This window comes from Hydra vulgaris, chromosome 05 (genome assembly GCF_038396675.1).
Source record: "Hydra vulgaris chromosome 05, alternate assembly HydraT2T_AEP".
Classification (NCBI taxonomy): Eukaryota; Metazoa; Cnidaria; class Hydrozoa; order Anthoathecata; family Hydridae; genus Hydra; species Hydra vulgaris.
Window position 1 is genome coordinate 21,019,274 of NC_088924.1, and position 14,707 is coordinate 21,033,980.

Sequence of the window (14,707 nt, forward strand, 5' to 3'; positions counted from 1 at the left end):
TATAAATATATTATTTATAATTTCAAAGGTACATTTACAAAATAAATAAATTGTTAACACAACAAAAATAAATAATAATAATCAATAACTTTTAAACAAATCCCAATGAAATAAATTTCTTTGAATAAGTCAAAAACAAAACGAATAGTTTTATGTACTTTTGATAAAGGAGAGCAAATAAAAGTTTAAAATATTAAAAAAAAATAAACAGTAAAAAGAGTTAAAAGCTAACAGTTTATTTAACCACAAAACAATCAACAAAATATTGATTAAGTTTTTTTTATTTTTAACAAAGTATTTAAATTAAAACTATCAAGATGATACAATTTGTGCAAAAATACGACACGTCATAGTATCAAAATAAAATGTCTTTTTCTTGCAAAAATAATTCTACATCAGGAATTTAAGCTTCTCAATAATAAAGGCACAAATCACAAAACAAAATATCGATTTAAATGACTACGGTTGATGTCTGAAAAAAAAGAAAAATAACAAATTACTTTTCCTATGCCTTAATTAACTAGATGCTTGAAATAAAAAACAAGTATATTTAAAAGTATACTAAAATAATTATATTTAGGGGAGACCAGGACTAGTTATAAGAATATTTAAGGAAAACGGGACTAGTTACCTTTATTTTGATTCAATGAGCTCTCACAGATAGCAAGCTTACATTGTCCTAACGTAAGTTTAACATTAGCTAATTTATTCCGTTGGGCCAACATTTAGTCAATGTTTTTTTTCGGCGTAATATTTAAATTCTCCATATCGGTTTTTTGCAATGATCGTCCTTTGTTCGGTCATTGGCCAACGTAGTATGAGACCTAATATTTTGCTATATAAATCTGTTCTTACACTAATGCCGTAGTTCCGTTGAGCCAATATTAGGCCAACTTAGTTGTTGGTGTAATTTATTGGTATACTTTTAAAACTCTTTTCAAAGCATTTTTAAAAAATGGTATTGTTTTACCAAGTTGATAAAGGTTTTGATATTACTATTCCATTTATTTAAGTTATGAAAATAAATAAAATAGGCTATATTTTTTAATCTTCTAAGAAACTTAGAAAGTTTATAAACAGTAAAATATTAAATAACACTGATAAACAAATAAAATTTTATTATGCATATCTTGTTAACTAGGTGGTTTTTTAAAACAAATTAAGTATGCTGATTTTAAATATGCAAACCATTTTTCACCATCACGTCAAGTTGTAAAGATATTTGGGTTAAAATCTTTAGTATTTACGGTAAAGTCCCTAATATTGTCGAAAAAAAAGTTATTCAAAAGTATGTCAACCTGGGTCTCAAAAGAAGCGTATTTTCATAGAGATTATGGAAAAGATAAATATTTTTTTTTTAAATTTATTGACAAAAAAAATTATGTGTAAAAATGTTAAATACTTTAAAAAAAATTTTAACAAAATGTTTCTCAGCAATAATTCAGAAAGTACTTATTTTTATTACAAACAAATACCATTTTTAAAATCTCTATGAAATACGCTTCTTTTGAAACCCAGGTTGACATACTTTTGAATAACTTTTTTTTCGACAATATTAGGGACTTTACCTTAAATACTAAAGATTTGAACCCATATATATATATATATATATATATATATATATATATATATATATATATATATATATATATATATATATATATATATATATATATATATATATATATATATATATATATATATATATATATATATGAATATATATATATATATATATATATATATATATATATATATATATATATATATATATATATTTATACATATATATATATATATATATATATATATGTATAGATATATATATATACATATACATATATATATATATATATACATATATATATATATATATATATATATATATATTTATATATATATATATATATATATATATATATATATATATATATATATATATTTATACATATATATATATATAAATTAAGAATGACTCTTAAAGCAATGTAATATCTGGTCTTCTGAAATGTGATTTGGACCATTGGATAAATTACTTGGATTAAAAATATTAATTTGTTTACATTTCAAATAAAAATCTGCCTTTTCTCTATGTTTTATACTTTTTATTTATTTTTTTTAATGATGCTCGTAGTGTGTATCAAGGTACCCCAGGGGTAGGATACCTTGAAACAAATTTCAATTTTTACTTTAACTAGTCTCACAAGTTTAACCTGATATATTTTGGTAATTTATAGAATTTATTTTGTGGGTATAAATTCATTTTACAATTTAAACCAATCGCTTAAAAAAAGCATATTCAAATTTTTTTTTGAAACAAAAACCAAATGTGTGTCATGGTGCCTCACTCTTTTCTATATATATTTATTTATATACAAAGACAAAAAGGCTATTAAAAGTTGAAATTCGACATCCCAACTTAATATTTCATAAAGTTTCACATTGTGAATCAATCAAACATGAAAAACTTAAAATCAGTCAGTGGAGATAATTATGAATAAATGGAATGATGATGTTTGTACTGAAGATAGTATGTAGATGATAATTTACCATTTTTTGTTTTCACTCAAAGTTCTATATATAACTTTAGCTGCCATCCTAAATTGCACAATATAGTGATTATACATAGTGGATTACATCGCACTCTACCAAGTTTATACATAGTAGATTATACATAGTACCACAATGATATTGGGTTCTGTAATAAATAAAGCCTGGTTGGCTGTTTTTTTGTAATCTCTTTATCAGCTATAGTCTATTCACCAGCTAACTGCAACTTTTTATGGCTGGCATGTAGGCGCCACAGGCATGAAATTCTCTATTCTAATAAATTCACATTATGCTTTCTGAACTTTGAACCTTTGGTTCAAAATTCAATTTCTTTAAGGAATTCAAAAAAAGTTCGATGATCTCTAAAGACATCTGTCAAAGCCTAGCACAAAGTTATTAATTGTTTTCTCAGACAGTTTAAAATTCTTTATATCTGACGAACTTACTTAAATGCATCCACAAGATGATTGCTTGGAATTTCTAAACTTGCAATACTATACCATGGGTTGAATATTGAAGCAACCACTGGGAACCCAGGAACATTGAGTCAAATGGATATCCAACGCACCGTACAAGCTTAAGAATAAATAGCAAAACAAAAGCAATAAAAGAATAACTATATAACCTAAGAGCTTCTAACTGTTGAGTGATGAAACATATTTGTGGAATAAGTCAACAATCAAACATAGTTTTCATGCAGCACATATGTATATGCATCAATATATGACAAAAAGTTGACCTACATACTATAAAACTATAATGACACAGGCATATTGGAATTGGATTGAAAATGATGGTTTCATATAAATAACTCAGTTAGGAAATAGCCACTCTTGTTATTTTTTGTTGCTACTTTCAAACAGAAAAAAATAAAAACCAGTTGACAACATCTCTAAATATGGACCACACATAAAAAACGTGCGATTTAATAGCATATCTAATTAAATTAAACTAAATATAATTAACATTGCTATCTAATATTATTTCAAGTATCGTAAGAGTTCCTAAATAAAAACGAATGTGGTAAGTTTTCTTAAAGCAGTGGAATATTGTCCAATTAACAAGCGCAGCATACAGTCACCAGACATGAAATAATAATGGTGCTGAACTGGTTATATATACATACATATATATATATATATATATAATATATATATATATATATATATATATATATATATATATATATATATATATATATATATATATATATATATATATATATATATATATATATATATATATATATATATATATATATATATATATACATATATATATATATATATATATATATATATATATATATATATATATATATATATATATATATATATATATATATATATATATATATATACATGTGTTTACTGTATTACACTAAAGAAATATTGCAATATAAACTTTGCATTTTACAAATTTTCCCCTTAAATCTATATATATAACACAATTCATATAAAAACATGTCACTATAAATTTCTTAAAAAATATTTTTTACTCAAGAAAACATTACTTACTTTATAGAATGTATAACAACATTAAAAGTTACATTTACATTGTAATCACTGTATAATTTTGCAATCTAAATAGGAAATAAACTAATTTATTACTCGCTCAAGCTTCCAGTATATTGTTTTGATTTGCATTCAACGTAAAGAATTATTAAAGAGTTAAAAAAATATATATATATTTAAAAAGTTTTATTTTCGTGAAACATTTTGTTTCAAAACACTGTTTCAATTTATTAAAAGTGACTTAGAAACATCAAAATTTAATATGAATTTGTTGTTTTTAGTCAAAAATGATAAAATATTAATCTTCTTTTTGAAAACTTAAACCAGTATTAGATACTTCTTGCTACCTAGATACTTTTAAAGTTTCTAATAAATCAAAAAATTTTGCCAAAAAATTTAGTTGGAAATGTGTACAGAAAAAGTTCCTTTTATTTTTTAAAACAAAAAATATTCTGGATATTTGGTAGACAATAGACAATTTCTTCATTTACATGCACATGAAGAAAGATTAATTTAAAAGTTTAATTTTAATGGGTTCATTACTGCAGTTTCTTTTGAACCTTTTGTATTATGTATTTATGTACATGCGTGTTAATGTACATCAACAATTTTCTTCAAAATTTTAACTTTTAAAAAGAGTCCTTTATTTAAATATATTTGATTTTTTTTAGTGAAAATCAGTAAACACATCAAATCAGATAAGTAATTTGGAAGGAAAAAAAAAACACTATAAAACTGGAACAGTATTTCAGAACATTAACAATTATTTTACTCATAAAATAATAATTATTTTTAAAACAAAATATTAACAAATGTATATCTTACCTCATCTAGAATATTTTTTCTGAGTTTTATAGAAGGAATACTTGTTACGATAGAGGAGGGATCAGTATAAACTTTATCAATAAAATTTACAGCCAAATTCAAACCTACAGCTGTAAATAAATATTATTTTCAAATTAAAGTATTATAATAAATAATTATAAAATTATATTAGATAATATAAAATTACTATACTTTTTATTTAAGACAGACAAAAATTATATAACAAAACTATCTGTAATTACTATAAATTTTATTAATTGTCTAAGATCACTAACATATAACTTTTTATTCAAAATAACTATTTGATAAAAAAGTTAAATATATTTCAGAAATAACTCTTTTAGTCACTCTTTTAATATTTAGTCATTATTTTAAATGTTTAATATCATTTAAATGGTTTTTATATAGTAATTTTGGAATGGAGTTCAAATGCAACAAAACTAATGAATATGGTCAACAATGACAGCTGAACTGTATATAAAGTTTCATATTATTTTTACTTAGGCATCATGACTGTTTTTAAACGAATTAGTAGTATTGTAGTTTTTAACTGCATCCGGACATGTGTTCCAAACATTAACCACTCTATTTAAGAAAAACTATTCTCTTTGACGACAGTTATTTGTGAGCTGTTTGATTAGCCATTCCTTATTTCTTCTAACTGCACCTGATGGCCCAGGACAATCACCAGATCAGAACTTGTTGAATGGACGGATCCAGGATGAAGTATAATGACCAGTGTTTTCATGAAAATAATGAATTGCATCTACCCGTGTGCTACATGCTTTGACTGATTGGATACTGAGTAGGGCTAATCGATCTTCATATTTTTTTCCCTTTAATGAATGACATAACTTAGCGGGTCTTCTTTGAACTCGTTCAATAGTTTTTTTATTGACTTTGTTGAATAGAGTTCATGCAGACTTTACATACTCAAAGGGAGATCTCACAAATTTGGTATAAAGTGTTTTAAACATTGAAGTTTTCCAGTATCTTAACGTCTGCTTGCGCGAAGGTAGTGCTGAATTAGCTTTAACTGCTGCATGTTTTGATTGGGCTAACCATTTTAGATTGGTAGTTATTAAAACTTCAAGATATAGCTCTTGGTTGGTAGACAATAAGTATGTGCAGTTATTATCTTGACTTTGTTTGCTAAATTTGTGATCATAGATTGTTGTTTTGGATGATTTCTTAATCATCAATACTTTGCATTTGTTTGCATTAAACTCCATTTTCCAATCATCCACCCATTACAGCATCATGATCTGTTTGTAGCTGCTCGATGTCAAATTGATTTGTTATTACATATATATTAGTTTGCTGTCATCAACAAAGAGCTTGAGTGAACATTTGACAACATCTGGCATGTCATTATAAACAGTAAAGACCCAAGAACAGATCCTTGCGGCACACCATTCTGAACTTTTATCCACTCAGGTTAGTTTGTGTCAACAAGAACTCTTTGTTTTTTGTCCATAAGAAATGCTTTTAGCCATCTCAGTAGTTTTCCTTTGAAACCATAGGCCTCTAATTTGACAACTAACGCTTTATGACAGACTTGACCAGAGGCTTTAGCAAAATCCAGATAGAATACGATTGCGTAAAGGCCACAGTTCAGTTCTCAGATGTGATGTCTTTTGTCTCTAACAAATTTGTAACACATGATTTTGTCTTACAAAGCCATGTTGATGCTTAGTGATTAGTTTGTACCGAACAAGGTGACTCATCATATATTTTTTCAGCAATCTTTCCTTGATTTTACATATTATGGCTATTAAAGATATTAGTCTATATGCAGGTGGTTGTTTTGTTTACCTTGTTCTTTATATATTGGTATCACATTTGCTCCTTTCCAATTATTAGGTATTATACCTGTTTCAACTGATGAACCTATCAGAAAAGAAATAGGCCGAGCTAATTCAGTGGCATACTAATTGAGAACATAAGGATTTATGCCATCTGGGCCAATGACATTGTTTTTTTCAAATTACTCAACTTGCCAAAAACTGCAGTTTCATAAAGATTAAATTGATCAATCTTGCATGCCTGATCAGGTCTTTTTGGTAATGTAAACTTATTCTTGTTGTCAATTTTAGAAAAAGCAGAGTTGAACTTTATATTAAGACATTCTGCTTTTTCAAGCAACTTTGTTAGCTCCATGCTGCCTTTTATCAAAGAGGGAAAAGTAAACTTTGCTTTTTTTTGACTGAAAATATAGTTGTATACACGTTTTGGATTAGATTTTGAAAGTGAGGCAAGTTTTTATTCAAAGCTTTTTTGCGCAACAAGTATGTCTTTTAACTGTTGCAAGTTGCTTTGTAGAGTGGGCTGATAGATAGATAGATGAATAATGGGTGAGCTGGCTAGCAGTTTTGACCAAATGTTAATTTTTCTTTTTTGTTAGAACTTTAATACCTATTGTAAACCATTTTGGTTTTGATCTCTGTTTTTGAGTTGATGTAGCTTAATTTGGTACATATTTAGCTAATCCTTTTTTGTATCGAAACTCAATAAGTTGGTTTATCACAATAGGATTGTTTGTAAACTTTTCAAGTTGTTTCCTCCATTCTGTATCTGCAAAAAATTTGTTTAGATTTTTATAGTCACCTCTATCATAGTTTGGTTTGGTTAGTAATAACACCCTGGTTGGTGAGATTGATTGTTCAAACAAGAAACTCCATATAAGAGTGTAAGGGAAATTATTCTTAATTGAGATATCAAGAGATTGACCAATATTGAGCTCTATAATTCTGGAGGGGCCGTCAGTTAGCACCAGATCAAGAGTATTATTGCCAAAAGTAGATTTTGTGACATGCTGTGCAAGAGCTGCAGTGTTTACAGATTCCAAAAACCAGTGCTCAACATAGTTGCATTTTTCTTAGTGCTGCCACCAACTGCTGTCCACTGTATTTCAGGATGATTGAAATCACCAATTATTTGTAATTCAATACCTATTTTCTTTGCTATATTTGCAGCAGAAATTAGACTACTATTTATTGTTCTGTTCAGTTCTATGCTTGCAGATGGCTCACGATAAATACTTCCAAAAAGTAATTTTTTACTTTTGTGAGATATTACACAACATACCTGGCCTGGCATTTTACTATGAAGCTCAATTGCATTAAAGTAGGATGCTTTTATATCTTGTTGTATATAAATTGTAACTACACCATAAGAATCAGTCTGTTGTTGTTAAAAAGATAGTAATTTGGTAATTGCAAGCTGGAAAAATTTTTGAACCAAGTTTCTGTAAGGGCCACTATCATAAGGGAATTTAATGTTGTGACAGTTGCAGCAAGAATATCCATTTAATTACAAAGTGATGAAGCATTTGTATAGAAACAGGTGATTTCACTTAAGGTTGTATAATTACTATTATTGCTTGATATTTTGTTGATGGTTTTGGAGATAATATTTTTGTTACAGATAGTTTGCTGGATATGCTTTGTACTAAACACTAAGATTTTCATTAGTTGTTAACAACTCTGGATATTATCTTGATGGTTCTAGTGTTGTACAGGTTGTAGCACTTGTGGTAGAATTTTGTGCAAAAAGTAGTTAGATTCAAACTCTGAAAGCTCTACTGTTATTTTTATCAATATTCCATTTCTTGTGACATAGAGACTTTTTTCCGTTGTTAACATTACAACGCCTATCCATGCTATCCTGGCATTTCAGCCTGCATTTAGCTTATTTCTTCTTTCTCACTATCTCTTCTCGATTGCTCACTGAACACTAGTTTTATCAGGGTTAACATAGACATCTTTGAATTTTTTGTTGTCTCTCAGTTTGCGTGCATTGGCTTGTGCTAAATTGACTAATTCTTCATTTTTTAGTTTAACTAAAATCATTTTTGTTGTCTTTCTTTCTATTCCAGACTCTAATCTAAATAATTTTGGCGTTGTTTCTTCATTTACTTGTAGTCAATAAGATTTAATTTACTAACTGATCCTCTTTGTCCTTAATTTCAACCTCAGATCCCTGAGATGATTTAATGTTGTTCATTGCAATTTTATTTTCAATACGCTAGCTCTCGTTCAGCACCTGTCTTATCTTTGTGATCATGATTAACTCTTCCTCTTTTTTTTTAACTGAACAATCATGCAAATATGGAAAGTGATTGTTTATTTGTTATTGAAGGGACAGAATTGATTGGTAAAGTGTTTAGATTTTTTTTCTTAGCACTTTCTTTTCCAGGTCATTTATTTTAGTCGTAAGTTGTTATCTTGTTTAGTATTTTTTCTGAACAGAGTCTTCCAAAAATCTTGCTTGGTTTGAAATGGTGATATGCTGTTCTTTTAACAACTTGATTGATGTTGCATGAGATTTAAACCAGTCATGATGCTGTCTAGATAATGTTGTATGATTTCCCTGGCCTAGACTAGGTCAATTTGATAGCAAAACGATTGGATCATCCATTGGTATTACTTGATTTAGGGAAGTAGGGCTACCACCCTAATACAGTGGATTACTACCTGGTCAAGAATTATTTAGTTTAATTAGTTATATCTTATTACACAGGGATTTATTAAGTATATAAGTATATATAAGTAAAAAACATAATGAAAAGATTTAGTTTTTCGCAAATATAAATAAAATAGAGTGAAAATTGAGTTATTGATTACTAAATTAAATAAAAGAGGTTATACAACAACTTTAAAGAAAAAAAAAAAAGTTTTTCAGTAACATTACATTTGCACTTGTGCCAAGCACAATATTCAAACTCTCCAACACTTCCAAAGCAATCCAAACCACCAAAACTTGGCATAGGATTTGAACAGCTGCGAAATCTTGTTTTAACACCACCACCACATGGCTGACTGCATAATGACCAGGACGACCACAATGACCAGTTACCATTTACTAAAAAAATGTTAAAACTGCTATTGTTCTAAATAAAAGAGTAACTAATCAATCTAACTAAAGACAATCTAATTTTTAGAAGAAAAATTTTTAAGTTTGCATAAAATGTAAATAACAACAGCAAAAAAGATCTTGACAAATTACAGCCCTATATCAATAATACCGATTTTGTTCTTAAAAAAAATAAAAAAACAAATAATCAATAAAGTAAACTAAATGTCTATTTTATAAAAATTAATGATCACAAAAATAATTATTTATACTCGCTTAAAATATAAACAACCATTTTTAACCTGGACAAATAATATCTGTGTTGCACTCTTCAGTAGAATTGTTGACACCCATACAATCGCAACCATTATACAATGGAGGAGGGTTATTGCAACTTCGCCTATAAGCTATAAGTCCATTACCACATGTTTTTGAACAATATGTTTTGTCCCACTCTCCCCACATTCCATTCACTAAAAAGATATGGTCAGTTAAAGAAATGTTTATATTGGTCAGCTGTATTTTATTTCTTATTTATTGTAAAGCCGTTTTTTTCTTTTGATAATTATATATTATAATTAAAAAAAAAAAAACATTTAAAAAATAGAGATAAGTATAAGCTTAAACGTTAAATTTAATTTGCCACTGATTATTCACACCCTAGTGGAAAAACTTCTTATAAAAAAAAGAGAAAAACCGGAGATGGAATACATTTTTGCAACAACCGTACCTTGTTCTGATATGACCATAATTTTAAAAATATTCTCTTGACATCTAGTGGGTTAAACAAGCTAGTCCAGAGTTTTTAGTGTTTAAAATAGATAACTACCAGATATGGGGCTTTCATAAAATTTTATAATAATCATACTAATACAAAATAAGGATAATTTAGAAAAAAAAACTTTTTATATATTAAACTAGGTTAAATAATTATTATTATATATAACTAATTATTGTTATATATAATTATATATAATAAATTATATATAATTAATATTACTAATATATTAAACTACCTTAAAATCAATTGACAGATTTGAAATTTCATAAAAAAATCTCTTATTAAAAAGTTATTACTATATTTTAATACTTGTAGTAAATATACTTTTACTTATAGTTTATTATTCCCCAATTAACTCCAAAAAATAATTTTAAAAGGTCACGACTTTTAATTAGCATAATTTTTCGGAATGATATTTAAAATTTGTGAATAAATTTTGATTTTAATAAATATGAAAATGAAGAAAAAAAAGAAAAAACTATTTTAAGGGCATGTTCTTAGAGATTTAATATGATTAGGTCCAATCACAAATAGAAAGAGGATCTTAGTTTTTTTGTTGAGGTTTTTAGTGATATTTAATATAACATGTTAATGATAACTGTTTCATATTTTACAAACTAACTTTACACAAAAAATTATATATATATATATATATATATATATATATATATATATATATATATATATATATATATATATACATATATATATATATATATATATATATATATATACATATATATTTAATCAGTCAGAATTTAAGAAAAGAAAGTATGACAAGAGTTGTATGTAACAATATCTTTATAAATATTTTTTGAATAATTTTTATGACATTTGGATAACTTGTAGCCGTTTTCCTTGAACTGACTAAAAGAATTAACTAAATGAACAGAATAATAGGCTTGTTTGCTCTAATAGCCTAGGCCTATGTTTGGATAATCACTTGATAAAGTTTTTGAAAATTCTACGGCATAATTTACTAAACGTGTACTTTAAGTGATACCCTTAATCCAAGTTTACTGTAGGCTTCTTAATAATCTTTTATTTTTATTTCGCAGTCAGATTCTAAAGTCATTGCCAAACAACAAACTTTAACTTGTTTTAAGTATTTAAATGCATGTAGTATGAAAGAATGATTTTTATTGTTATCTGGTGAGAAAAACTTTCTTTTTTTTTTTAACATCTTTGCCTCCAACAAGGTGGCAAGTAACCACTAATAAAGTTGAAAGTTACTGGAAGAGAAAAGACAAAGTTTATGGAGCAAGAAAACGATTGTCAGGCGACATTAAAAAAAGCAAACTATATGAATCAAGATATGGAAGAGAAGAAATAAGATGATAGAAGCAAAGTCCAAAAAACTCATGTTCAAGGAAAAATAATAGACAAATGTCAAGCAACTGATCAACTGTTTGTCGGCAATAGCAGGTAGAACGCAACTAGTGGAATCAAGAAATGACATTGATGAAAAATTCTTAGCAAATAATTCAGTTTGACTTTAGGTGAGATGAAAAAATTTGTACCGTACAAGAGAGGTAGATTAACAGATTTGCCCTCATTATTGATACTATTAAAGATTTTCCAGAAGTCATGAGAGCCTAATTTTTGAAAAGAAATACAAGACTTCATGACCTGAGACGAGCAGGTTTTGACATTAGACAAAACCTTTTTACAATGGTTTCTAGCAATAATAAACAGACGTCTCTTTTCTAAAGAATTGTTATGCTGCGAGATATGGAAGTAATGGTTTCGATTGGAAATTGAAGCAGCACAGCGTGAGGTAAACCATGGAGAAGAGTGAGGCTTGACTTGGAATTGTTAAGAAGAAATAAAGATTCTATGCAAGCCTGAATCCAAGAAGCTATGTAAGAAGCACATTTATCAGCAGGAAGACGATAGATTTCTACCTTAGGGCTGTCACAAAAAAAATCACGGAAAGAGTCCCAGTCTGCCTAAAGATAGTTGTAAGAGGTTAGATGATTGGGGATTTTGATGATAAAGTAGAATGAGATAATAATTTTAGAGAGATTAAACCATGATTATAAGCACCTAAGGGTGAATATGGAGAAACTGAGGACTGACTTGGATCAGAAACAATATAAAATTTTTTATTGCTTTGGAATTATTATTATAATTTAGTTTAAATACGAACTTAAAAATATTAATAATATTTTTTTTACTTTCATCTAGTTGCTTCATTAGGTTTTCCATTCTTTCTGTAATACAACAGGTGTGGGCTAATCCTGGTCCAATAACATTTAAACATTTTTTACAAACTTTAATTGGTCCAGGAGAGGGTAAAACTTTCATGTTGAGTTTTCGTCTTTCTCTTTTTTCTATATTTGACCCACATATTAAATTACTCTCAGCAATAAGGTATATATCACATTGGGAAAACTGCTGGTTTCTAGTAAGAGTAATTTTTTTGATTTTAGGGAAATAAAATGGTTTACATAAAACTATATTGGTGTTACTTTTTTGATTTTTACTAAATTAGTTTAACATCTTCCACATTTTCTGTTTGGAAAACACTTATCATTTAAGTTAATATTGTCAATGAATTATTTTTTAATTCTCAATAAACTACTCTTCCTTCTTGTGTTTTACTTAATTTTTTTTCTTTTTCAAAGCAAATTAAACAAACTTTACTCCTACTTTGACTGTGACTTAGCCTTGAATACGGCATTTCAAAGGTAAAATTTTTATTAATATTTGAACTTTCAAATCACAACTAATGGCATTACAAATGCAACACGTAACAAAACACAAATTACAATAAAACATAAAAATCAAAACTTGTTAAAAATAAAAGTGGTTTTTAATTAACCGATTTCAACCAATATTATAGCAATATTTTACCCATATTCAACAATTATTTTAGCAATAAAGAATGATTTTGAGGGGTATTAAAATTGACATGAAACAAATTAAAACAGAAGTTTGTAAAAATAAAACATCTAACATTTTAAAAACACGCTATCGAAAAACTTACAAAAGAACTATTAAAAAATTTCTCTTAGTAATTATCCACGAAGAAGCAAACTAGTCTCTGCTCAAGGAAAATGGTTACAATGTATCCAAATGTCACAAAAATTATTCAAAATATTTTCACAAAGCTATTGTCACATACAGCTCTCATAAAACTAAACATATAATTTATTGTAAAAAGTTAGTTTGTAAAATATGAAACAGTTATTATTAACTTGTTATGTTAAATATCACTAAAAACCACAACAAAAAACTAAAATCTTCTTTTCATTTGCATCCGAGTGATTGGACCCAATCATATTAAAACTCTAAGAACATGCCAACAACCTAACGCCTTTTAAACGTTTTTGAACTTTTTTTCTTTTCATATTTATTAAATTCAAAACTAATCAACAAATTCATTCCGAAAAAATATGCTGTTAAAAAGTTGTGACCTTCTTAAGCTATTTTTTGGTGTTAATTGGAAAATAATAAACTATAAATATAATACCTTTTTAATGAGAAGAAATTTTTTAACCAAATTTAAAATCTGTTAATAAATTTTTACCTAGTTTAATATATTATGAAAATAAAAATCTTCTTTTTATTGAAAACATACATGGGACGCAAGGACCCAAAATTTAGGTTGATACTGTTTCCAGGCTCTGATCATCACAACTTTTTTTAAATCATTCTTATTAGCATTAGTATGATTATTACAAAACGTTATGAAAGAATCATTTCTGGAAGTTATCTATTTTAAATACTAAAATTTCTGGACCAGCTTGTTAAATCCCCTTCAAAAATCAAAGAAAACTTAAAATTTCAATAAAGTGTTTAATAACTGTTTTATTTTTAATCAAAACTGAATGCATAATTTTTTATGTATATATATATATATACATATATATATATATATATATATATATTATATATATATATATATATATATATATATATATATATATAATATATATATATATATATATATTATATATATATATATATATATATACATATACATATATATATGTATATATATATATATATATATATACATATATATGTATATATATATATATATATATATATATAATATATATATATATATGTATATATATATATATATACATATATATATACATATATATATGTACATACATATATATGTATAATATATATATATATATATATATATATAAATATATATATATATATA

At 26.3% G+C, this 14,707-nt stretch overlaps 1 protein-coding gene across 6 annotated transcripts in view; it reads right to left on the reverse strand.

Annotated features, from left to right (window-relative positions):
* Nucleotides 1–338: 338 nt before the first annotated feature.
* Nucleotides 339–14,707, reverse strand: part of LOC136080678 (A disintegrin and metalloproteinase with thrombospondin motifs adt-1-like) — a 204,058-nt gene continuing 189,689 nt past the window's right edge. For 3 of the 6 annotated variants that reach the window (XM_065797642.1, XM_065797643.1, XM_065797641.1), the window contains 5 exons: nt 10,046–10,216; nt 9,582–9,752; nt 4,890–4,999; nt 4,068–4,132; nt 341–472 (listed from right to left, as the gene is read on the reverse strand). In XM_065797642.1, the coding sequence (XP_065653714.1) occupies nt 460–472; nt 4,068–4,132; nt 4,890–4,999; nt 9,582–9,752; nt 10,046–10,216 (530 nt within the window). In that variant the 3' untranslated portion in view covers nt 341–459. Of the gene's footprint in view, nt 473–4,067; nt 4,133–4,889; nt 5,000–9,581; nt 9,753–10,045; nt 10,217–14,707 lie in introns of all 6 variants that reach the window. The other 3 variants (XM_065797640.1, XM_065797638.1, XM_065797639.1) reach the window with 3 other exon arrangements.